Below are 27848 nucleotides of genomic sequence, written 5' to 3' on the forward strand. Positions count from 1 at the left end.
CATAACAAAAGCGCACTTGGGCAACAATAATTGGCCATTAGACTTCACGATGTGGGTAATATAAAGACGCAAATGGCAACAATATGGCTACAATGCGGCTCACCTCAGCATATCTGAAGAAGAGGTAAAGGATCTGCCACAGGAAAATGACTGGACACAACAGAAAGTTACACACACCAAGCCATAGAATCTTTGATGCCAAGCTGGAATAAAACAAAATAACGATTTTAACAACATGATCATGAAATTGACAAACAATTCTTTGTAGTACAAGTACTCTTCAAGTAAAAAAGTCTGTTTTTCATTAAAATAGTGCCACAAAACTGTAGTTGTGTCAAAAAGATAGAACCTTATATATACACCTCATTAAAAGTATCGCACCACCAAATTTGAGGTGTAATTGCAAGTTCACTTTCAATGTAGAGATTTTCCAATGCTTTACTGTGTATTGACACATCATCTGCCTGTATATTGGTAGCCACATTAACTGCCCAACCTTGTGGATGCGTTTATGCAGGCCGTATGCACACCTAAAGGGTCTCTAAAGAGATTTTGTTTGATGACAGAAAGTTCATGTGTCTTTACTGCTATTAATTCTGAATGAAAGTTATAGCAATTTGAAAGTCTTTGGAATCACTGTAACTGGAAAATGTAAGTGTACAATCCCAGAAAATCAAAGATGGCATATCAGTTGCATGCATCAGACTGGCATGTCATGTCAACTATTGCAACCGTGTTGAACATTAATAACACTGTAATCAGTCAAATCATTAGAAAACACACATTGACTGGACATGTGAGGGACTAGCTGAGATCAGGACGTCCACAGAATAGCAGTGCCACGTCCTTGCACGCCAGGCAAAACGGCTGCCAACTTCAACTTGCACTGTTCTTCATCATCATAACTGTCATACCCACAGCAATATCAGGTGTCCCTGAGCAACATCAGGCGTTGACTGAATTCATCAGGATTAAGGGCCAGAAGAGCAATAAGACATCCACACTCCTCACCTCAACAAATGCGCAACTGTTTAGGCCTGGTGTCAGGCTCGGCACACTGGAACTTGAAGTCATGAAGGAGGATTCATTGGTCTGACAAGAGCCTGTTTTTATTGCACCACACTGATGGTAGGCCATGTGTCTGGAGGCAAAGGGGAACATCTTAACATCAGTGCATCATCCAGGGAACAGTGGTTTATGGTGGCTCAGCGATGGTATGGGGTTCTTGCTCAATTGAATGTAAACTTGATTCAATCACAGTTCAGGGGACATTAAATGGACAAAAGTACCAAGATTCTGTTCTGTTGTGCCTCATTTTGATAACAATGTACTTGCCACAAGTCCTGTCTTCATGGATGACAATGCAAAACCCCACCAAGCACGAGCTGTGACTGACCATCTCCAGAACACTGCCACTGAGACTCTGCCTTGGCCTTCTCGAAGCCCAGACCTGAATCCAGTCGAGCATCTATGGGATCACTTGGTACGTAGGGTTAGAGCAAGGGACCCTCCAGTACAGAATCTTCAAGAATTGACCAGGCATTGCATGAGGATCTGATTTTGAGCTTGAAGAGACGTTTTGCAGATGTCATCCTTGTATGGGGTGGCTACATAAGACATTGACTTGCACTGTTGATCATTTAACTGTGACATGGGTACAGCATTATTAAGATATGTAAGCGTTGATCTTGCCATCTTATCTCTGAGAGTTACCATACTTATACTGCCTCTATGTATCCCTTATTTCCTTTGCAAATGTTCATTTTTCCTATTACTCATAAAATTAACATCTTATTTGACATAAAGTATGTTTCTTTGTTTGTTTGTTGTTTAACGCCACCTTATGATGGTGGTCTGTAAATAATTAAGTCTGAACCAGACAATCCAGTGATTGTCATCTTGAGCATCTACCCACTCTATTGGAATATGATGACATTAAGTAACACTTTGTTACACTTTATTCCCCTGTTAGTGTCAACAAACATCATAAGGCAAATATTAATTAAAATATTTGTGAAATCTCAATATTTTTTTACATTTGTATACTTATCCTGCATTACTCCTTAATGCATTTACTGCTTACTTTTGAGAAGCTGAAGCTGGAGGGGTCCAGATAAGATAAAAAGTTGTTTCAATGAAGTGTGACGAAGGACCAAGCAGATGAGACCACGTGACCTGGATGTGATGACGTCACGTAAACACCATATTACTGCTTGTCACAGACATCTAGATCTTTAACATCTGAGGAAATCGTGGGGAGGTAGGTCTGCTACGGGTGGGTTCTTAGATGTAGTAATGAAAGATAAGTATACAATTGTAAAAAATATTGTAATAAATGTTTTACTTATCCTGCATTACTCCTTAATGCATCTGTTTTGGATGGTATGGCGGAGGGCATACCTTCAGATGTAGCACTCAGTGACATTAACTCTCCAGTAGTTCACAGCAGTCGTTGAGCGCATGACTTGCACAGAGCTGTAACTACTTTGTCCAATCCTGTCTGCGGAAGGGTACAGGAGTATGAGGACGTCCCGGTGAAAAACAGCAGGAGAAATTAGAGTGTCAAGAAACTGATTGACCAAGCCAACTGCTGGTTAGCAGAATAACCCCACTGTCACGCGTGCGAACACTGTTGAGAATAATTTCTTAAACTATGTTTTCCAGTGATGGGAATAAAAATGAACAGCAGATATCATAAGGCACAGGGTATTCATTGCAGTGTATCCTACTGACATTTAATAGACTATTCCCAATTATTAGTCATTTTGCAATTCACTATTCTCATTTGGAGCCAAATGCACTGTACATCGTTATAACCTCAACAAGCAAAATGTAGTGACCTACACACTCGACATAAACTGTGTACACTTTGAGAGTGGTACGCACAGAGCTGTTAACCCCGGGCTGTGCTGGGATTTCATTGAAAAGAATCAATTACCAGAATACCCCCGCCTTTCTCCATCCCACCTTTATCATTGATCGTGGGAGCCGAAGACGAGGAAGAGATGATTATGCCCTGTGAGTGAATAACGAGTTTACATCTGTCACTTCCGTGGTGCTCGAAAACGGGGGAGCACGCAACCACCAAAGTACAGCATTCAAATCCCATGCAGGAGGGCAAAATTGTGCCTGATCTTCAAGGAGGAAATGAGCGTAATAGCGCAAGTAGTTCAAGGATCTTGGTCATATTCCGATCTGCCAACACCGAATTGAGTACCATGACATAGGTAGTAATGGTGCTGCTTTTCAGGTGTCGTTTGGTACAAAGATAAAGGAGGCATTCAGCCAAGAATTGAGGCAAGACAGTGGTGGGGTCCAGATCCTTTCCTTTACGAAAGGTCACACGGGATCGCCACTTATCACTGTAAAGGTTTTGGGTCGTAAGTCTCTGTGCCATAGTAATGGCCTTAGCTGCCCTATGCACCTAGAGCTCTCTATAGATGAATCAGGTGTGCAGATGACACCTGCTTGGCGTTGGGTGTGGTAACTTGATGTGCGGATGGATAAGTAGGTTGGGTCATCCGGGTAGAGCTTGTTGATCGCTTCCTGCAAGATTTCATGAGGTCTACAAACCAGCCTCCAGCCGGCCACCAAGGTGCAATCAAATTCAGAGATTGGCTCTCAGTTACCCTGTATCACCTTGGGAAGAAATACGGGTGGGGGAAAAATGTACGAAATTAGCCTGTGAGTCTTGGATCAGAGAAACATAAGTTGAGATCGGGTAGTTCTGGCAAATGCGGAAGAGTTCAGTGTTGGGATGACCTAGGCGCTGACATACATGGTAGCCACCACGCTCTGAGGTACTCCTCAATTGTCGTTTTGAGCTCTCTGATTTTCGTGTGTCATGATTATGTTCATCATTATGTGGTTTAGTTAACAGCTTACCATTCTTGAAATATCCAATCAGTCCTCTATCTTTCACGGCTTTAAGTTGTTCACGTTGGCGGATAGTTAAGTCACTTGAGACTCCATAACCGATATTCTTGAGTGTTGTTCGAGCTTTCAAAACTACGATTTTGTCATCAGATAGCTGTAATTTAGCAATCAGCGGTCATGGTTTAGAGCTATCCTCATGTTAGGCGCCGAGTCGATGTGCAGGTTGTCATCACTAACCCATGTCTTGGTCTGAATATTGCTGTTCAAGATGTCTAGTAACTTGACCTTGCAATCAGTGTGCGTCTCCCCTGTTTCCTCTGTCATGTTATAGAGGATAATGTTGTCACGCCTGCTAAATGCCTCTAGCTTGTCGATCTCGCCGTCGAACTGTGCTAGTTTCTCTTCCACATTTTCTATCTTGCCGTCCTCGTACAATATGCTCTGATTGTGATTGTCACTCTGACGATTGGTCATCTTTGACGCATTGGATTTCCTTCAAAATGGTATCTTTGACTTCTGCTTACTTACCGGGTGCCTTTTGGTTGAGTGAAAAGTCCAATTCTTGCTCTATAGAGATCGATCAACACAATTTCTTATCTTGCTTCGGTCTGTGGTATTATGTCAATCACTTATTTCAGCTTCAAGTCTGTCAATTTCGGTCATGATACGACCTTAAGGTGATTTTTTGACGGAGCACATCAACACACGTCTTGACATAACAAGGGGCATAACTCCATGCTCAAGGCAACATTGTTCCTCTCAGATGCATTTTTTATCCATCCACAACGAGCATGTCATAATGTCAAGGCCTCGACAATCTTTCTGGTCAGTTGATTTCAACAATGTAATAAACACAGCCTCATTCACGGCGTCATCACAAAATTCCTTCAAAATACCCATGTGATCAGGGTTACGACCTTAAGATGAATAATAAATTAATTTGAATTTTTAGAAAAGAAACGTTTTCATGAATACCAATAACCATTATTAAAAAACAACCTGTACATGGTATTTTTGGATTGCACTGCAGATTTCCTTTATTACTTTCTAAAACCTTTTGTTTTCCCCCTTTCTGACCATGCAATCGCAATCTCCTAGCAACCTGGCCCCATGAGTGCATCAAGGTTAGCTTGTCTTCAATATGAGCAACAAAACATTTTCATGTGATGCTTAATTTGACAGAGAGTTGTTCAAGATGATCAGGGAGCCTTTGGTCATTTCGATAATGACATTGGTGACTTTATTGGGGAGAAAGTTCAAATTCGAGATGACATCATTCTGATCATCAACTCGAATCGACAAGATGGCGCCTCTCTTCCCGCCCTTGCAAGTGCAACAGAAACTTGGAAAAATTCTGTGCCGATTCTGGGGATAAGTGAATCAGTGTCACAGTGATATTTCATTGTGGAACCAGATGAATCCGAATATGTATGTTCACACCTCTTTTGTCATCTATGCGTGGCACAGCACAGGCAATCGCAGTAAGGGAATGGTGAGGTCACCATGTTGCAGAAATTCATTGATCCGAAAATAGTGTTGCCATAACTTCTGGACTGAGCTTAATAAACAAAGAATTTGGAGAGATTGTAGATACTCGTACTTGAAGAAACAGATATTAAACGTTGCAGCAGATAAAGAATTGGTGTGGACAAAACAGGAAAGGGATCCCAGATTGTATATTAAAACTTGTGCGCGATGTGTATCCAAATCCCCGAACAAAAAATACATGGGACAAGTGTGGATCTAAGTTTTGTGTGAAAATTCTGTGAAAGAAAAGGAAATCCATAATTTAAGTTGTCTTGGAATATCAAACAACAGTTACCATTGTCAATAATTCTAAGAATACTACCTCTATTACATCATAGCCATAAATCCTGTATTTTTGGCTGCAGACAGACTATTACTAAATCTTCAGATAATCCACAGAAATCCTCTTCACAGTCAACTACACACAACTAGTTCTTCCCCTAACAGCACATGTAGCTCTTCAGCACTTCTGCGCAAAAAGGCAGGAAAAACGTCACTTCTTTCCAAAACATCTCCACTGGAGGCAGATGAATTGGGGAGGTGGGTGAGAGTACTTCCTGATGTAAATAGAGGTAGTATTCTTAGAATTATTAAAAATGATAACCATTGTTTGATAATTCCTGCTAATCCTTAACCTCTATTACATCATAGCCAGAATATACCAGCTGCATAAGGCGGGATCTGCCTCTCTTAACTCAATGTGTATTTGACAGCAATCCAATACAGTTGTATGAGTCCTGTATACTACCGGATTCAACCATTCAAAAGGTAATTACTCTAGAATCTCTCTAAGAGGACTTGAAATCGGGTATTATGATTATATCAGTCAATATGCAATACCTTCACTTGAAGTACCTTATTATTTGCTGATAATTATGAAATGATGTCTTTAGTTCTATTCTAACTCATCATTTGTCTCTGAGAGTGACGTCAACCCCAGTTTAATCAACTTCCGGTTATGACGTCACTTCCGGTTCTAATGATGCCAGTTTCTCTTTTGACTGGTTTTGATGTCATTTATAGAACCTCTGACGTGATATATGACATCACTTCCGGTCATGACATCACTTCCAGTCTATATTCCTTCCGATTGCGACGTCACTTCCAGTAGATCTGTTTATCAGCTGTTCTGATACAGGTAGTCCTTGAATTCCTTACGTACCATACTAGTAAGTCAAGGTAAAAGGTGTACTCACCTTCTGTAGCTGCTGCTGTCAGATCCTCACTCCCTCCTCTTTTTTCTCATAGAAAGGAGGAAAAACTAGGGCCGTACAATCGTCTGGTCCGCAAAAATAGATACCAACAAATGAATCCCTGTCAAGTCTGGATTGATATCTCACAAGTAAAAACTTGTGTAAATATTGTTCGATCCCACTGGCATCCTGCTAGGATTGGTCGATGGATACAGATGACCCGGACGCCAGACTTGTTGCCAAAGTGCGTATTTCGTGGGCAGAGCTAGAATCCATAGTGGGAGGAGGATCTTGTGCTTGCCGATAATTCGTTGCTCTGGTCGTCTTAAGCAATCCTGCAACTGTAGCTTTAGTGATATCTTTATCCAAGTGGGTCTAACACGAGATAAATAGACGTCTTCGACATCGGCGATGTGGATCAGTGGCTGTAAGATAGAACTTGAGAGCTCGTATAGGACAACGGAGGCGATCGGGATAATCTAGTGTAGGTGCTAATTTTTTATTTAAGGCAGGAATAGTATAATGTCTATGACCCAATTGACCAGTAGCCGTGGACTGATTCTTGGCTATAAAGTCCGGTAGAGACCGCAAGGTGATGGAGGTCCAGTTGGAAGTGTTAGTGAGACTGGAATAGTCGAGAGCGTTGAGTTCAGAAACTCTAGCTGCGGTAGCCATAGCTAGTAAAAATGCTGCTTTATGGGTTTTTTGTACAAGGGTAGCATTTCCTAGAGGTTCGTATGGAGCGGCTAGTAAGTCAGACAGGATGACTGATAAATTCCATTTTGGGAAGATCCGGGGAATGCGAATATCCTCTAGGCTGAATGATGACATGAGTCTGTTAACAGAATGGAGAACGGAATGGAGGGCGGATCTATATCCTTCAATGGTCCCATGACGGAAGTTATTATCTTGTCGTAGGTGTAAGAGGAAATTCACAACCATGGGAATGTCCACTGTGACATTAGTTTAGACCACATCTGTGTCTCTACTAGATGACTTTGTTGTCATAAAGTTGGGTTGATGACGATCTCCAAGATCTTGAGACAGCAGTAGAGGCAGCTTGAGAGAACCCAGAGGCCTGTATTCTCTGAGAGATACTTTCCAGGTGGTGAGATGGAGGCTTGGAAGATTGGAGTAAAATAGGCTCGACCTGGGCTGACACAGGAGATCTTTGCAAAGTGGAAGAGTGAGTGGCTCGTCCATCAGAAGCGATAGTAGTCTGGGATACCATGTCCTGCTTGGCCAAGTTGGAGAAATGAGGATGACTGTACAATCTGTCACTTGCAACTTCTGTATGACCTTGTCTAGGAGAGTGAGTGAGTGAGTGAGTTTGGTTTTACGCCGCTTTTAGCAATTTCCAGCAATATCACGGCGGGGGACACCAGAAATGGGCTTCACACATTGTACCCATGTCGGGATTCGATCACGGGTCTTCGGCGTGACGAGCGAACGCTTTCACCACTAGGCTACCCGACCGCCCCTGTCTAGGAGAGAACATGGAGGGAACGCAAAGGCAAACATTCCTGTCCAAACCATGGATAGTGCATCTATCTGGAGAGCTCTCAGATCTGGGACCGGGCTGACGAGACCGGAAGTTGATGGTTGAGACTGGTTGCAAAGAGGTCGGGATGCGGGGTGTCCCAAACAAAGGTTATCCAGGTAAAAAACGTCTGGGTGAAGAGTCCACTCTGTGGGTTACGATCCTCCCTCTCCTAGATAGTCTGTCCGCTAGTACGTTTAGTTTGCCTGGAATATGTCTCACTTCCATCTGGCAGCTGAATGAGTTGGCCAAGGCAAATAGCTGAGTAGTTTCAGTCATCAACAAACTGGACTTGGTTCCCCCTTACTTCTGAATGTAGGCCACCACTGTCGTGTTGTCTGTGGCAATCACTTCTTCAGCTGGTCTACCTCTGAACTGATGGCCGCCAGACGGGAATTAATCATGTCTATGATGGAGTCCTGTTGTTGGGCGAAAAGTCTCTCCAACATGCTAATTTCAAAACATGAAGATGATTGGGGAGTCGAAGGCGTAGAGATCGTCTCTGCAAGGTCCGATAAGATCGAGTGGGCCTTCTTCTTCGCGGCCTCCCTGCACTTGGCCTTGAGTATGGAGGCGTCTAACTTCATGGTGAAGGACTTGGACAGGGGAGAACACAAGTCACATCTCGCCTCTGCCAAACATGAAGTCTACCTACACTTCTAACAGAAGTTATGTGGATCTCCAGTTATCATGAACTGGCCACACTTTTGGCATGTCAGCAGGGGGAAAAGGAGGACGCCATAACGAGAAATACACAAAAACGAACCCTAGTATACTCACGTAATCCAGCCAGATCATAATAATATTTCTGAAGAAATTGATAAAACAGTGTCACTACCTTATACCAGGTGCTAGATGACAGGTGTTGATTCTAACACACACAGGAAAGAAATGACGTTTTTCCTGCCTTCTTCCACAGAAGAGCTACATGTGCTATTAGGGGAACAACTAGTTGTGTGTAGCTGACAGTGAAGAGGACTTCTGTTGAAAATCTGAAGATTTAGTAATAGTGTGTCTGCAGCCAAAATACAGGATATATGGCTATGAATATGATGTAATAGTGGTTAAGGATTTGCAGGAATTATGTGTGTATTGGAGTTTTCGTTTATCATAAGTACAATATTATCTAGATAAGCCTAATGTAGGTCAAAACATCTAGTATGTTTCGTTACATATTTAGCCTATCAGTTGCTTGTGTGCAATGTTATGTAGATACAAGTGACATATTCATATTATGTAGTCATAAGAAATATTGGCGCAACTTCTGATGCTTCAAATTAGGCCCCTTTCTAAACACATGTTGAAAAATCTGTGTAGTAATTTAAGTTTTATAAATATAATCTGATTATTGTGTAGTATGGGCTAGACTCTAACTGTTGAATGCAAATGACCAAAACTAAACAAATATCTGTAATATTCGTATTGAACTGAAAGAATCTTGTTGTCAATTTGGTATTTATGTATCGTTACTGTTACATTAACCTAAACTGTAGTTCTGCTGCTGTTCTGCCGTAAAAATATACAACACAATACACTTCCGAAACTGAAACACCGCCACCTTGCGGGCTATTTATAGTCAGGGCGGGGCTTTAAGGCTCAAAGGTCTGCTTAAACATGGACTGCATGAAGCAATGCACCCAGGAAGAGTCCATGTATGGTGCCGTGCCTTTAGGGTACATGGCAGGTGCTGGCGGAGGGGCAGTAAACAACTGACCCTGAGGGACGGTCAGCACAGGCATTGCAGGGAAGCCCGGAAGAGCAGGTATTGCTGAGTCACTCGTAGCCCCCAGAGTCTGGAGGCGCAAGTATCACTGCAGTGCCCGAAGGCGCCTAGAGGGGAAGCACAGGCGCGGCTGCAGCTGTCTGCAATGTGCTGTCAGCATAGTGAAAGTAGTCATGACCAGCATAGACGGTCTGAATATGCCAGGAGCACTAGGTGCCTAGGTACGTGCAGGAGGGAGGGGAATGTCAGACATCCCCGAAGATCCAGGTAAAGCCCAACCCGACGAGGAAGGCTGAGTAGTAATCACTGGCGACTCAAGCGCAGGTAATGCTGCAGCTGTCTGCAAAGGTGCTTTCCTCACAGCGAGGATAGTAGTGACTGCCGTAGAGGCTCTGGATACACTAGGCGCCTGGTGACACGCATGAGGGATGGGAATATCAAAGATCCCTGAAGAACTTGGTAAGCCCAATCTGACATGGAGGGCTGATTTATACACAATGATTTAACACTCAATTCAGAATAAATGGGATAACATGAGGACAATTATAAAAGTGTATGACACTCTTAAGAGGTTTTTATAGACTAAATGTACTTAGCAAGCAACAATACCATGCCAAAATGAAAGACAAATCATATGCCACGAAAACATGAGACATGTAAGCAAATTCAAGATGGCAGATTGAAACAACAGTGCATACGTGAATGAAGAAAGGTTGACAAAGTCACATTTCACGAACCAATTAGACATTTAAATCACAAATATACATACTAAGGCCTCCACCCATAACAGGGGAGGTCGAATTTACGCAAAAAAGGCAATAAACAACACAACACCTTAATCCAAGAATGGACAATTAATTAGAGCAGCATGTCTGTTTGGTGACAAGCAGAAATATGGTATTTACGTGACGTCATCATATCGGAGTCACATGGTCTCATCTGCTGGGTCCAGCCTCACACTTCAGTGAAACAACTTTCTTTCTTATCTGGACCCCTGCAGCTTCATTTTCTCTCAAAAGAAGGCAGTAAATGCATTTAGGATTAATGCAGGATACGTAATTTTTTTTATTGTTTTGGCTTAAATTGGGGAAACTGGGCAGCACAACGGGGTCTCATACAGTCTGTGTGAGGGGAAAATAACACCATTCTGAAATGGGTCAGTCTTTTATGCCTTAAAGCTCTGCACGCTAACGTCGAACCCATTCGACAGAGGTGTCACTTCCCGTGCATCTAATGTCGAACCCATTCGACAGGCGAATAGCATAACGACACCCCAAAATAAAACTCGCCATATCTATTTACCAAGAAGGCTTTGCGTAACATTTAAATTACGTATGACATGCATAAATGCTCAGCTTGCTCAATATCAAAACTTTCAGTCATTTATTTACCTCAAAAAGAAAATATCGCGAGTTAAAAAAGTTTCGGGCAAACTTCTCGGCACACAACTACCAGAAACGGCCATTGTTGACTTTTGGCACTTCACGTTGAGCGGCATGCAGTCCGATATTTTCTTCATAATTTCATCATTTTTCCTATTCGATCATAAATTTTTGTTTGCTGACGAAAGGAAAACACTCATATTCCTTAATTTCTAAAAATTAGCAACTTTCGGTGTAACTAATTGTAAACAAAAACAATCTGAATCGTAACATCATCGATTGGATGGAACTTGTATGATCATGGCAACGGCGGTAAACAAACAACTCCACATGCATAGTTATTCCGTTAGACAATTACAATCATTTTGTTACATCTAACTTAATTTTCTAGAATTATTGACACGTATGTATAAATCTTTGTAAAAAAATTATTTTTTTTAAAGAGTTTGCAAATGATTTCGTTTGATAAACTTTCGGACACATTGACAAGCCGACAAATGTCAGTGATACGTTTGGGCGTGGCCTAACTCGCGATTTGTTGAGTTGAACAAAGTCAACAAACACTGCGAAAAATGACAAATATTGGATGATACGCAAAATCTGAACTGATAAACATTCTAGGTAAACCATTCAATAGCAGAATGCAGTTTACGAGAAATAATCAAAATACTTGCAATTTTAGGTATCATTTCTGAAACCGGAAAAATACCGCATGTGACACATGGAAGCAAAATATGCAAAAGCTGGTAAGCTATCATAAAGAAATTCCGAAATAGATTCAAATTCAAAAGAAAATACGTCAACTATTTACTATTTATTGATCTGGAGAGCAGTCTTCACTCCTATTTGTTTCATATTTCTTCGTGATTGTCGCCATCAAATGTGTAAGTCTAAATCCGAAACCGTAATGGATTTCACGCTCGATGATTATAATTTTAAAATATTTTCTGAAAACGAATGCAACGGTGAGCGATATAACGTATTGATATGCCATAATAATAACAACATAATATTGTTATTGGTCTAACATTACAAAAAAGAACAATTTAAAATATTAGAGATGTTGTTGAAAACTTTCTGAGAACCTCCTGTCCTCTGAACCGTTTAAATTTTGGTACACGACGAGGTAGTGTAAATATATATAGATTCTAGGCTCCTATATGTGATTTTGTACCCAAAACAAATTAAATTGTACCCAAAATACTGTGTGAATTTGTACCTAAGAAAATAAGACAATAGATCTATAATTATATTTATGTTTTCATGTAGATTAACAGAACACATAATACAATATTTCATCAAGTTCATAATATGATTATGACTGTGATCCTTGAAATTGATCGTTTAGTTTTGAGAGAAATTGACGTCTTGTCACTGAAGAAAAGGCCAGTTAAGTTGGTTAAACCTAAGTTAGAATGTATTGCTTTGATAGGAAAGTGATATTATGTTAAGTTTAAGACACCAAAATTAATGTATATCTTTGAAATAATTCTAGGTAGATCTACAAAATCACATACCCATTAGGGTACCAAATCACTAGAAATTTTGGGTACAAAAGTCACAACTGTACATTTCAACTGGTTTTCGTGAATCAATGGGATAAAAAAAATTCGTCTGAATGATTCCTTTTCTCACTTTAAGACAAAAATTTGTTTTACATAACAAAACAGGCAGATCTACGTGGATCACGCTTTGTCCTAAAAATATATAAAAATGTGAAAAATATGGACACCTCAGAAATGAGGGCTTATAAAGTTATAATTCTACTTGTCACATGGTTTGACTTAGGTCTATCTAAGAAAAGTCCTTATGAAAATCTTTTTTTAATCTTTTTTATGACACTGACATTTCTGGCACTTAGACAAAGAGTATTCAAGGAAAGACAGATATCTTTATAATTCTTTCTTCATGATGACAGGGGGGCTTTTATACAGCTGAGGAAGTTGTGATACTGTGATTGCATACAAAGGAAAAACAGGTTGGAAGCAGTACCTGTATGTATAAAATAGACCACATAAGGTGAACAAAAGTAATGGATTGGCTGACTGGAAAAAAATACATCTGGCAAGGGTAAACATGTACACAGGCATGTTTCTTTTCATTCCAACCAGAAGACTGAGATAGCACTTTCTAAGAAACATATGGCTAACTTACCAGCTTATGTGCCACCATGGTTCTTGTGATTAAACAAACAAAAACGTCATGTACTGTTACAAGTACTGTTACTGTAATTAATGTATCACATTCCTATTAAATCATATTTCAGAATTGTTTTATTTGGAAACAAACCACATAATGCACAAGATTAATGTCCATATGAGTTTAGTATGTATATGTTAAGGATCTGATTTATTCATTATTCATGGAATACTAAAATTAAAATGATGACATCAGAGAGTTACTTATTCACATAGTTGATTTTCAGAGTGAAAGATAATAATTGTTGAAAAAATGTGTTTAAACTAAAGATAATAATTGAAGTTTGATCAGTTACACTGTGCTGATGCAAAGACCAATATTTACTGTCCACACACACAATCATTGTGGAAAAATATAACTACTAAATATAACTTAAAATTTAAAACCTGTAAACAGCAGTAAATAATTAAACAATTACAAATCTATAATCACTACGCAATCATGGTGGTCTTCATATTTTTGGAATAAATTTAGAAATCCTTCGTGAAACTGTTCTAAAATCATGCTAGAATCTATAAATGTATTCCCGAAAGGAAAACTATCCCAAATGTCATGTGGAACTTACACCGAATATATGTATGTAGCTTTTTATTGCTTATTTATACCCTATCATATTCAGCAACGCGGGGATGTTATTTTGAAACACGTTTTGTCAAGCCCATTTTCGCGCACCTGTTGTAGAGGGTGATCTTGCTGATCGACGATATCCATAGACGTATTACGTGGGATACACTTGTTGTAGTGAAACTTATCAGTGTGTACATTGCAGAAATATTAATCATGTCCCATTTATATTCACCGTAACATTGAATGGTGATTCTTGAATATCAACAGAAGTTCAAATAAAAGATACCGAGAAACTTGCGTGTGGGCATGTTGATTTATCGTCTACCGTTTCCGGGTCACGGGAGCATGCAAGGTCAAACGGATTAACTAATATACGCGAATCATATCGTCAAAGTCACATTTTTATTTCATGTTAGTGGTGATAACTGAAACTGTGTATCGACTTATGTTTTTGCTGTATGTGATAGGCGAACTATTTCAAAATTTACAGAATGTTTTGATACGAAAGATTATCAGCAGACTACCCCTGTCTGTGACATCACATCCAGTGACCTTTGCACTTATTGAAATAGTGCTGTCAGAATTCCCGATCTTTATTTTTGTTTTTCTCTCGTCATATTAATCGGAATATGACGAATAAAACATTCTTCGATTGAGAAGATCGTCAACTTTCGCCAAGTTATATTTATAAAGGCAATGTCAACTTTGTTGATATTAAAATAGCAATAAGTTATGCGGAGGTCGGGCGAAGCGCGCCATGTTTGATTTTAGGACGTCTGCTAGCATCATGACACGGGTTGTTTATTTTTGTATATTGTAAATATTCAGCCAAAACGCTTGAAATTAGGATTAGTGAATATTTATAAGTCATTAATTGTTTCCTGCAAATTTTATAACATCACACGTCCGATTAACACGAATATTCGTATTTCTGCAACTGACATGATGACCTCGAAAATTAAGTTATTTTTCTGTTTAACGTTTAGATAATATATTTACTGAAATGGTTTACAATTTACCATCGCGCATATATTTGCCGATAAAAAACCCCCGGAATTTTACTCAATTAAAATTAAGATATCGGAGATATGATTATTAAAATCATTTTGCACAAATGTTACAATATTAAAAGGTTCCTAGCATGAAATGCAAACCACCTTCAACATAAGAGTTGACTACTCAACACACCTTGGTTCAGCTTGATACACAAGTCTGTAAATTCTCTAATTGAGATTGGCAGTCTGGTCAGTCTGGCTTCTTGATAGCCCTGACAAAAGTCTCAAGATGAGTTGTAGAGCCATTGATCTTATGCCTCTCAGAACAGGAAATACAATTTAATCGGTAAATCATCATGTCTAGTGATGTTTTATCTCAAATTTCAAATTTGTATTGACCAAGTTTAATTGCTATGATCTGTTCGTTTCCTTGACTTTGCTGAAAGTAGACAATGTAATTGTTTTCTATGGAAGATAAACACGTTTTTATTGCAAATGTAGGGGTTGTGTATGCGCTGGTGACGTGCTTCATTCCATTTCGCTTTATAGACAGGGTATATAAATTAACATCGATTTTGAAGGCTTGTACAGGGGGGGTCGCCTCATATGTGCGGTCGCTTTACAGACGGCGATAACCGGTAATATAAACTAAGACTAGCTACTAGCTGCATTTGTAAATACTACCTGTCTGCTAGTATTTGTCTCTTGTGACTTTGCTTGAAGTCATCTCGTAGGTGCCAGTTGTTGGCAAATGGTGACCATGGACCCCCTAAAAAATGAAAAGGGATTATTAAAACCAAACATTATTTTCAGAGATATGTTCCATAATCATTTCCACTTTAAATACTTTACAATCACCTATTTCATTGCATATCACACTTCACCAACACAGACCATAGGATCAAACTTGACAACCAGGATACATGAAAACCACAGGAACAGGCATTTTGAATTGTGAGATTGTGAGTGAGTGAGTATGGTTTTACGCTGCTTTTTTAGCAATATTCCAGCAATATCACGTCGGGAAACACCAGAAATGGACTTCACACATTATACCCATGTCGGGAATCAAACCCGGGTCTTTGGCGTGATGAGCGAACGCTTTAACCAACCACTAGGCTACCCTACCACCCAGGTGAGATTGTGAAAAACTAGCTGTTTCTGCCAACTATTGGCTGCTCAAATGTGAGTCAAAACAGTTGTGTGCCCCCCATCTGCTATATCACAAGGGTTTTCACACAATCAAGCTCATGTCAGTCAGGCCAGTGGTTGCCTGCATGAGCAATAGGTACAACGTTATTCTGCCTGAACCCTCACTTGTGGTTCAAAGAAATATTGAAAATCTTTTATCTGAGTGACTATGACTACTTGGCCCAACAAGCTGCTCAGATTAGAGTAACTCTCAAAATCAGTTTGTTCCACACAAAGTTTACTTCCATATGATCATTCATCTGATCGTACAAATCATAAATATAGTCATAGTCCTAAAGAATGTAAGTACAACAAAAAAATTAAGACAGTGCTTACCTAGACATGTAGTCAACAGTTAAAACTGTTTACAACGACATCCACTTAAAAACATTGCTGTCAAGATTGATATTCAAATATTTTCGGGAAAAATAATTAGAACAAAAATTATTAACAAATATGTACTTTCCACAATGTTTCTAAGTCTGCAAGAATAAATGAACTAAATCACTGTCGGAAATGTTTGAAAAATGCTTTTCTGGCTTCATTAAGACATGTGCATACAAATCACCCTAGGGCTACGTATATGAAAATAGTATTTATCAAATACTGCATTTAGGTAAAATGATGATAAACTTAGGAAATATTCATGTATTTTCATGCATGTATGAAACAGCCTATAACCTTACACCTGTCCCGAGCTAATGACCTCACAACCTGAGTTGGGGGGTCTCAAAATATTGATGTTATAGTACTTTAATTTTCAGATATGCGTTGAAGAAGGTTGCAATTAAGATATGTTCTGCATTATATTTGCTTGGGAAAATGATTGAATAGTTAAAAGCTATGAAATGAAAAGTGTATGGGAAGGTTGGCGCCAGTTGATGTTAATGGATCAGTTGTATTAATTATGATTCAACAGGCGAAATGAGACCTGAGAGCAAGGAGAGTCGAGTATGGGAGATAATTCCCAGTTCTAATAACCTGTGAAGCAATCTTGCGTTGGCGTGACAGTCTCTTTTTTTTCCTGTTTGAGTTGAAAGCTTGACGCTCATAGAAAGAACACAGCAGAAAATGATGTGAAGGGAATGAAACTGTCAAGATATATATTTAATAGACATGCACTGAAAAAAGTTGGTTGACTGACCCCTGTCCTACAGGGATTATTCTTCCCCTCACAAATGATTGGTTAAACACAAACACTCAAAGGTCCAGAACATAGTCGTCGAATTGATGTGGCCATATATATTGACGAGAGGGATTTGTAGGTCAGCTTAGATCTGGCTGTGTTGGAGTGCTAGAGTCAGGCTGATCTGAAATAAGGCTGGTGTCAGGTTGGGGAATAATGTCAAGCTCTTGATATCTTGACTTAAGATGTCAAAAGCAGTCTGTGGTGCACAAGGTTGTTGAGCAAGTTGGACAGGTTGATCATCTCTGTCCGTTGTATCTTCCCTGGCAACTTCATCTTGAGATGTTTTGGTGTAAAAGGGCACCTTGTAACATTCGGAGAGTTTAACGTAAATTGTTACGTAGTTGGAACCCAACAAACTTGCGAATGTTGTACCATAACCATTCTTGGCAACTACCAGATTACAGTTTCTTGTGCATGTTTTGTTGTAATCATTGTGCAGCTACACTTAGTCACCAATCTCAATTTTGTCAGTAACAAAGCAGTGGTCTTGAGGAGCCTTGTGAACAGAATTTGCTGTACGACTAGCATGTCGATCCATGATAAGCTGTTTGACTGACAATGCCAATCTGTGCTGTTGAAGTAGCTTATTCTTCTCAAGACTGATAAAACCCAGAGCAGGGTCAGTATGGATAACAGCAGGAGGACCATCAAGAGGACGCATCCTCTGCAGTGCGGATTTGATCCAGTAGCGAGTCCAGTGCCTGTGAGATTTCAGGTTTCAGTGAAACAACTGCTCGTGAGTGGATATCTGTTTTGTAGCGCTGTTTACCCGATTGGGCAGTTCAACCAGATAAGCACCATGAAGTTTTCTAATGACAGTGCCTCGTCTTCATCTGGTGCAGTGCCAAGGTGGTTGATACCACTCTCATGACGGAGTAATTGTCCTCAACAAAGGCAATAAGTCTTTGATACAAATCCTCTTGTCTTTCATTAGGATCAAACTTGATGTCAGCAAAATCAAGGAAATGGTCACCTGCCCCCTGAAATCCAGATGAAAATGGAGATATGCACTTCATTCTCCTGCATGTCTTGCCTTGAACCCTTTATAGTTTTCAGCTCAATAGGGTTAACCTCACACTGCCTGACTGGCGTACATAAGATAATGTGACCATGTTGTCTTGTACTTAACTGGTTTCTTACTCAAACAAATTTTCTCCAGGAGTTGTACTTTCTGTTTCAGATGAAAACAAGCTCACATCCATCAATAAGCCTCAGATCACGGGTGCAAAACAATGATGTATCTACTTACCTTTCCCAGATGATACTATGGGTGCTTTTCGTCCATCTGACAGTAGCCAGGTGTGATTCTTATTCTCCAAGGTTTCATCAAGGTAAATGACCAGGACGCCCTGACTGCTATCACTGGACAAAATATCATTCATTCCAAACAATCCAAAACTTGGAAATACCACCATTCCAAATGGAAATATGACCATTCCAAATGGAAATATGACCATTCCAAAATTTGTCAAGGTCATATTTCCAAGCTTGGATTTGTTTGGATATGTTTGGATACAACATGTCATAATCATATCTGTTAAACGTTGTACAACGTTTGACCTTATGTGAGATTAGTAATGACATGAAAGTAAATAATTAAGAGTATTTTGGCACTATTTAACACGAAAAGACCAAATCATGAGCAAATTTAACTAAATGAATTTCTGTCATTTAAAGTGGCTGCTCTTTATATTTAATTTCTTATCTTCCTTGTCTATAATCATATGACATTGACTATTAACTTTGAACAATTAAACAAATATTTTGTTTTCCCATACCGACTTACGGTTGTTGTAGAACAAAGACCGTTTCAAGAATAAAGGGCCTCATTATTATAATTTGAACTAATATACATATTTACATAATAGTACTAGGTATAAATGAATTTTGATAAGTGTTCGAACAAGAATATGAACTTCGAATTATCTCGGAATTATGCGTAACACATAGGGTGGGAAATTGTATAATTGGTCTGGAACTATCTGACGGTAATTCAAAACAGGGAACAAGATTTCGTCAAATGAATCATTGAGCCAGTAATGCAACGATTTAAATGCTGACCAAATGAATAAACATATCTGGAACAGAGTAGACTGTTCATGCGGACAATTATATGCTACGTCTATTGCCAATGAAGTTTATCACCCCATGTTATAGCATTTGTTTCATATAAAAGATAGAAGCCAAATAAATGGGACAATTAGTTGTTATGAATTAGCTTTACCTCTGTGACATATTACGCAACTAAAGGTGAATATGTTTATCAAATAATCAATTACAGTAATTAACCTAGTGTCCTTATTTATACACAATTTAATTACGTATTGGGGTACAATATATATTACACATATACACTGAATGATTTCTTATTTTGTCAATTTAATCATAACCCAAATCATACAAATCGAACATGTGAAAATAAAAGTAGTGACTAACTTTATGATCAAGGGTATAAATACTCAATTGTATCTATTAATCCTAATAGTATAACAATAAATCCTGTGTATTTACTGAGCATATTTAGATACATCCGGATCTACGACCGCAGTCATATAATCAATCAAGGAAAGTATATTAGATTGAATTAAAAACGTGCTATCACTAAAACAAAATTCACCGTTATCCACGTGAGCCTAAACCTGGGAGAAATAAAGTTCTGTTCTGTTCTGAAGATGCTGTCATGATTAGTTGGCGCCAGTCTAGACTGTCCAATCAACGTGAATATACAAACCGTGACGTTACTTGACCAGTTGATGACACCTGTCAACTCAAAGTGCCCCTGGTCCTCCACCCACCATGTGTAATACTTTAGCGCACTTGATTGGTTTATTTGCAGTTATATCACTGTTAGGCTGAGTGATGAGAGAATACATTTTGTTGTTTTTGTTAACGATCGTTTCCATTTTCAACGTGGTAACCTTATAAGTGACTAAATTTTTTATCATGATGAAATGAAACATATTAAAATAATCAGAGGGACTGACAATCGCATTTTTCGCATAAATGTCATGCTCGCATTAATTTCATGATTTACTGAAGATAGATTTGAACATTTCTGAGCAACGATCATGTTTGGGTAAGGGAAGTAATCTTGTCTCCGCTTGCAATTGGATTCAATCGGGCGAGCAGTACTGAGATCGCAGCTTGACTGTTCGGTACGGCCGAAAGGCGGCATCCATGTTGTTCACGCTCCGCTGATCACAGGGCCTCATTTGTCTGTATTCTGCTTATGAGCCGGGATGCGCACGAAACACGGGTGTCAAAACCAATATAGTTACCAATTATATGTACGGTCAATTAGCCAGTTCAAGAGACAATACCCTGGTTCTATCACCTTTAGGTGTAATTACGCCGCATGCCCCTGGTTCACGGTTCGTCTGATCTCCCGTCATAAAACCTCGATGTTTATTTACCTCGGACAGCGCCGACTTCCTGTGTACATGTACGTACATGGCAATAAATGGTTTGACAGTTGTTTGACGGAATCAGGCAATAATTATTGACACAATGATGTAATTAAAATTTGTCACTATTCACAACTCCTATTTTGATTTTTCTATTGTTCAGCTGTATTTTCGATCAGTTTTATATGTATAAAAAATCTTCTCTAGTATTTATGAACCAAACCTAAAAACATTATATAAGAACAAGTGTGTTTTTAAACCGTAAGTTTTCTATTAAAACAACCATGCAAGTAAGATTTCAGCCGTACTATAACTTTAGTTACTCAACAGATTACACATCTTATATGCTGCAAACGCAGCGAATGTAATGCTACTACGTCACAGCTGCCTCGGTAATTAAGGGCTGAAATGTTTTTGTGAAGGCAGTTAGAGCAGACAAATCTCCACCCCCCCACCCCCTCGCTGTATAATGACGGTCGCTAACCATATATATGTATTTTTCGTGTTTTGGGCTTGATTTGTTTGTCCTGGTAAATATTTATTAAATGCATGTCCTGTTTTGTATATATGTATATATTATTATGTTAATATGGACAATGGTAAAATTCATTATCACAGTTTAAGTGCTATTTACAAATATATGTAAATCTGCTTCGTGATGAATGAAGCATGGCAATATATGTATGCATCTGATTCTTCATTTGTTCTGTATTCTTTGATGAGAATGAGTTTCGTTAATTATGATCACTCTCACAGATTATTTGATAAGAGGATAGGACTGTAACTGGAGAATAGTTATGAAAAATATATATAAAAGTATAGGTGGTCTGTGCGAATGTGGTGAAACTGATACCTCATTGACTTGATAATCGGGACTTGGAAATCACAGTCTGTCATTAAATTGATTTTAAAATATATGGTTTTGACTTTAGTACGTCCTGACAAGATAATATTATGTTGTAACAACTTATCTTATCTTATGTTAAGTAAAACAATTATTGATAACTTCCTGAATTCCAATTGTTCAATGAACAGAATTATTCAAAGCTCTGGCGTGAGACAACAATAAATTAGATGTTACCAAAGATTGTCCATTTTATGATCTTAGGCACATGTCGGCGCACTTACATGTGAGCCGTCTAGACGACTGTCTGTTTTATAATTAAATGGCAGCTGCCATCCAGCCGAATACTTAATCCTGAGACCTATTATGGTCTTGTCGGGTCAAGTGCGGGTCTCTCTCTCACCTTAGGGAGAATGCGACTGTAAAAGCCTCTCGCTAGACAGACAAGTAGTGAGTGAGTGAGTTTGTTTTTACGCCGCTTTTAGCAATATTCCAGCAATATCACGGCGGGGGACACCAGAAATGGGCTTCACACATTGTACCCATGTCGGGATTCGAACCCGGGTCTTCAGCGTGACGAGCGAACGCTTTAACCACTATGCTACCCGACCGCCCCCAGACAAGTTGTGAATGTTTGAGATAAGTTTATTATTTATTATGTATAGTTTAAACTCAATAGATAATTCATAGTCTTTTTATTGTTCAAATTACTAATAAAACATATTTGAACTTGTTACTTCTAAACATACTTCCAAACAATTCCAAACCATTCCAAGTCATTCCAAACATTTCCTGCGTTGGAAATATGTTTGGAAATGTTGCCAATCCAATTTTGGATTTTCTGTAAAGATCGATCCTTCCAAGCTTTGGAAATGTTGGAATGAGCGATCTTTCCAAAGCAATCCAACGTTCATTCCAAATTGGAATGGACGCTCCTTGGTCTTGTGTATAGTCATAAATTGTATGGTAATTTAATATTAAGTTTGTGCAACAACAGTATTTACTCGTGCATATTTAATCTACCAATTACAGGTCAGTCACCCAATTGCTGTTATAATCAACATGATTTCCTAAACCTCTATCATCTGAACTTGTTTCTTTCCGTCTGGATCATGTTACAGTAATTACTTCCCACAATTCCACATCCAATCAGTCTGCGCATATGCCGGACATGTAATCACAGTGTTCACCTTTATTAACCCATCAGCCTCTCACGAGGTTACTTTCGTCATTTTTTCCTGTAATTGTAGTCTGCCTCTGTAGGTTAGATCTTGGATAGATGTGAGCGTGCTGAGGCAAGACATCCACCAGCGTCTCGGTTTGATGGGCTGATCAAGTGAGCTTGTTGTCATGTGCTTTACTCTTGCATATCTGTCCTCTGGAGGGGTTACTAAGCCCTCGTTGAGTAGAAATCTTGCGCCTATGTAGGTGATGTCCTGTGTGGGTACTAATTCTGATTTTTGAGGGTGAACCAGGAATCCTAAGTGTGTTAGTAGTTGAATAAGGCACAGTGTATTTGATCTGAATTGCGATTTGTCCTGATCTGCCGATAGGAGTGAGTGAGTGAGTGAGTTGGGTTTAACGCCGCTTTTAACAGTATTCCAGTTATATCACGGCGTGTCAGCTTAATGTGGGAGGAAAGCCAAAAGTGATGCAGGTCTAAGACATTCACCACTTCGGTGAAACCCATGAGCACGGGTATGGTGCTGACAAACCTAGAAAAATAATTGGGGCGAACCGGGATTCGAACCCACAATCATAGCTTTCTGGATGACTAGTCTTGGTCGTTTTAAGAAGTGAAGTTTGTAGCCTCTTCTTACTACTTCGAGCAGCCATGAGTCGTCTTCTGTGATGATCTTCCAGTTGTCTGCATACTGCATAAGACGACCTCCGACTGGTCCCGGGATAGGATGAATGCTGAACTTGGGTAGTCTTGGGTCGAGACCGGCTAGTTCGACTGGATTCCATGTGGTTGTATCGTTGATCTTCTGTAGTTATAAATCGTTGTCCAGTGAGCAGGCAATGTCGGTTGGAACTGAAGGGATCTGCAGATTTGTGGTTGAGTCATTTTCCTCGGAGACTGCCTCTGCCTCTGCTTCGTCCTCTCTGCGAAGTGGGATGATCCTCTTTGGAGTACCTATACTTGAGGTGAGACGATCTGTCCAAGTAGAGGCTCGAAAAGAATCCTGAACAGAGTTCACATGAAGAGATCTAGGATTCTGTTGTTGATGCTGAAGATCTGAAGGCCGTCTCTGTATCTTGGATGCCAATGTGATCGTGGATTGGTGAACAGACGATCTGGTTGGCCTAGAAGTTGATTCTTCACAATAAAAGTACAAACAGTACTTTAAGGATACAAAAAGTTGCCTCTTATGGGATCTGGGCACGATGAGTGGCTGTTTGTCTCGATTGTCATAACCTGTACCAGTGATTTTTCTTCAGTTAGCACCATAAGACAATCCATGGCTAAAAGGCATGTGGACTGGATCCCTGTAGAGAATAGGTTTTATGTCTTCAGTACCTCATACTTGCCACATGAGTTGACTATGCTTGTAATATGAGACTGAGGGGACTGGGTGGTTATGTTTGCTGACATTTTTGGTGCAGTGTCATCGTATCCCAAGATGTAGATTGATGCTTATGATGTCAATCACTGGATTGTCCAGTCCAAACTTGATTCATTACAGATCGCCATCATATAGTAGGAATAAAGCTGTGTATCAGAGACGGTATCATTCTCCATAGATAAGAACATGATGGTAGATGATTGACTGTTGAAATAGTTGATCGAACTGCTGTTTAAGCAGCGAAGGCCTGGTCCAACTTCCTGCATAGAATAAACATAACAGACCTCGGAGGCAACGTGATGGTCAATGAAGTGGAATTGGGTACGATGATGGTCTTCAGTAAAATGACTTCACTGTGACTGTAATCCAAGGCAGCATATCAGGTGGATCGACGTTGTCGAAGCTGTAAGTGGAAGAGAGGGGGAAGGCTTTGAGATCGAACCTGGTGTCGTTGGTGATCTAAAACTGGAACGACCATGCATGGGTGGAGAATCAATCCATGGATTGATGTTGATTGACGTTTCCACACAAAGATCGAAAGAAGAAGGAAGAAATGCATAGTTTCAGATAGGATAAGTTAAAAAAATTGAATTTATGTCACCAGTTTATGAACTCATCTGACATCATGACTGGTAACATCACTGTGTAAAATTTCATCTCTGACTTAAATAGTTTTTTTAGAAAATTTATCCCCTTTGAGAACAGACGGATGAGCTCTCTTCCAATATCCCCTGGCCCACTTTATGGCGTGTAAAACTGGAAACAATATTTTTTTTATTTTATGTATCTCTCAGATAAGCTAACTTCAGTAGTTGTCCCCATATTGCAGACACTTAGCACCAAGTAAAATAATCAAGGGCCATAATAATTTTAGGATATCAATTTTCTTGACAAGTATCTCTTAAGATAAGCAAGCAAACTTTCATTCATGTAACTTCTGTAGTTTCTAAGAAAACTTTTCCCCATGCACTAAGTTGAAAAGCATAGAGCAACAACCATAACTCTGTAAAAAAATGAATTTACGACACCAATTTTTGAATTTCATTTCACAGACTTAGTTTTTGAGAAAACATTTCCTTTGAGAAGGGAACGAACGGAAGGATTAAACGGACAGACGGACGAACTGTGCTCCTGTATTCCCTGCCCCACTTCATGGTAGGGATGATAAATGATTTGGGGACAGACACACAGATGGAACCAACAATCACAATACCAAACAATACCTGAATTGGTGTATGATGTTGAGTTACTTCTTAATTAATTAACACCTCACTCAGCAATATTTCTGAAGAAAATTGTTAGTGTACATGGCAAGATCACTGTAAGAGTGTGTGAGAATCTTTTATTACGTTTTTACTTGAGTTTCAGGTCAGGTCAAGAGGCCTATTTCACAGGGAACATACCAGGCTTACACAGAGAAAGCAGCTTTGCAATTTGCAACAAAGATTATGATCAATAAATAACGGATAAAATTTCCTATAGCCCGCAAGGATAATGGAAAGGTATAGGGGCAATACAAAAATTAGCCACTGCAGCTAAGGTATCTAAAGATGTGGCCAAGGATTGGTTAAAGAAACAAGCAATGTGGCAAATATATTTATCAGCCCCGCGTTATATACTGAGGAAAAAATGAAGTTCATCAGGTTGACCTCTTGTTTCTTCCTCATGATACGGTAAGACACAAAATATAGAAATACTCTTTAACCGTAGTGGATGTAGCTAGTCCGTACAAAGAGGCTGAGCCATTAACCTCAAAAGATTCAATCTAAACGTCCCCACGAGATCGTTGAAGGGTATTTTAATGTTGTTCGAGGACCACTCTGATGCATTTAAAAGAAATACCGAGAAGTTCTACAATCCCAAGATTACAAAAGTAGAATTGACTATCGAGGGCGTTCCTAATCAACTATATAGTCAAGGAATGCTAGCGTATCACCAGTGGGATGAGATTAAAAAACTCCCTTCTATAAAACGAAGCCCAGAAGTTAACGCGGTCGCAAAAGATCTGTCTCTTGGGGATGTATCGATGGGTGAATACCTCACCACAAAGTACGTGCTATGGCTCGACATGCGAACCACGGACGATGACCAACTACACGGTAGTGGGCGGAGAATAGAAAATGATAGCGAGGGTGTCACAATACAGATAACGAAGCACCAGGAAGCAGCTGGTAAATTAAACATATATTTGTATGTGATTATGGATGCGCAACTTAATATACAGAATGGAAGATTTGTGCAAGCGATCTATTAATAATCTTTTACTTAAAGAACCGCACTGCACTATCATCTGCGGGCAAACTGGTTGTGGAAAAACAGCTTTTATTCTAGATATTTTACAAAGTCATTATCGGGACGTGTTCGATCATATTATTATTCTGTGCCCGACTATAAGCGTTAATAAAACATACCTATCGAGAGATTGGGTAATAAATGACGATGGGGTACACAGAGTTGATCCGGGCGATCGTTTACAAGACTGTTTACTAGCATGTCATGAAAAATACAAAGGAGAATCAACCCTTTTCATAATAGACGACTGCAGCGCGAGTAAAGAACTAACCAACAAGAAAGATATGCTTTCATATTTAGCATTCTTCAGTCGGCATACTCAACATAGCGTTTGGGTACTTACTCAAAAATACAACTCTGTCCTGAAAGATCTCAGAGAGCAGACCAAATGGGTAGTCCTGTTTCATTGCAAAGACCGAGATTCATTCAAGGAATGTCTACGCGAAAATGATGTTATTTATAACAAGCTCGAGCGAGATAAAGTCAGAAAACTGTTAGCTTCAACGAAGCATTGTAAACTCGTATTAAAAACCGATCAACCAGCTGCTTATGCAATTGCTTAGCAAAATTATAGCAAAAATATGGCAAAATTATAGCAAATATAGCAAAAATATGGCAAAATTATAGCAAATATAGCAAAAATACGATAAATTGAACATTAGCGGTTATTATGACATAATGTGGCTTGAAATCCTCATTCTTTCGCAACAGTTTATTATTATGAGCTGTATATGATATGTCATATTTTATTATGTTAGACATAAATATCTCCTTAGGAATTACATTATGGAATGCGATGAACTCGTCGAACAAATGCTAAAAGATGAGCTAGAACCTATGACAGATCAACTCAGGTTTACTCGGTTGGGAATACAACAAACCCCAGACTGTTAGAGAACTTAAAGCTCAAGCAAAAAACAGTGGGCTGAGAGGTTATTCTCGAATGAGAAAAGCTGAATTGATCGCTTTACTAGATAATAATGATAAAAAACAACAAGATAAAAATCAACAAGAATTAAAATTTGTACCCACAATCCACCGGCGTCGGTAAATATCTAAGAGGTTGGAAGATGGATATTAATTCCAACATGGATGTAAATGATGTTAAGCCCATCGTATCGAGCAAAATTAACGAGGAATTAGATGATTTACATAGTATAAAATACCAGCTGACGATTAAAATGTCATTGAGTAAAAGTAGCGCAGACGATAGCACTGAATATACCGAACCATATTTCCGGAGCAATCAAGAAGTTATAACCGAATCCAATACTATAAACGCATCATTAGATACATCAATTCAGAGGATACAGGAAACTTTAGAACGCTGGACTAATAGAGGTTCGGGTTGGGGTGTGG

General features: G+C 39.2%; 1 protein-coding gene across 2 annotated transcripts in view; it reads right to left on the reverse strand.

Moving 5' to 3' along the window:
* Nucleotides 1-27848, reverse strand: part of LOC124122155 (autophagy-related protein 9A-like) — a 279064-nt gene that overhangs the window by 148932 nt on the left and 102284 nt on the right. For both annotated transcript variants that reach the window (XM_048386919.1, XM_048386914.1), the window contains exons 9-10: nt 15687-15771; nt 104-203 (exon numbers count right to left, since the gene is read on the reverse strand). In XM_048386919.1, the coding sequence (XP_048242876.1) occupies nt 104-203; nt 15687-15771 (185 nt within the window). The remainder of the gene's footprint in view (nt 1-103; nt 204-15686; nt 15772-27848) is intronic.

Source organism: Haliotis rufescens, unplaced genomic scaffold (genome assembly GCF_023055435.1).
Source record: "Haliotis rufescens isolate VD_foot unplaced genomic scaffold, xgHalRufe1.0.p SCAF_10, whole genome shotgun sequence".
NCBI classification, from domain to species: domain Eukaryota; kingdom Metazoa; phylum Mollusca; class Gastropoda; order Lepetellida; family Haliotidae; genus Haliotis; species Haliotis rufescens.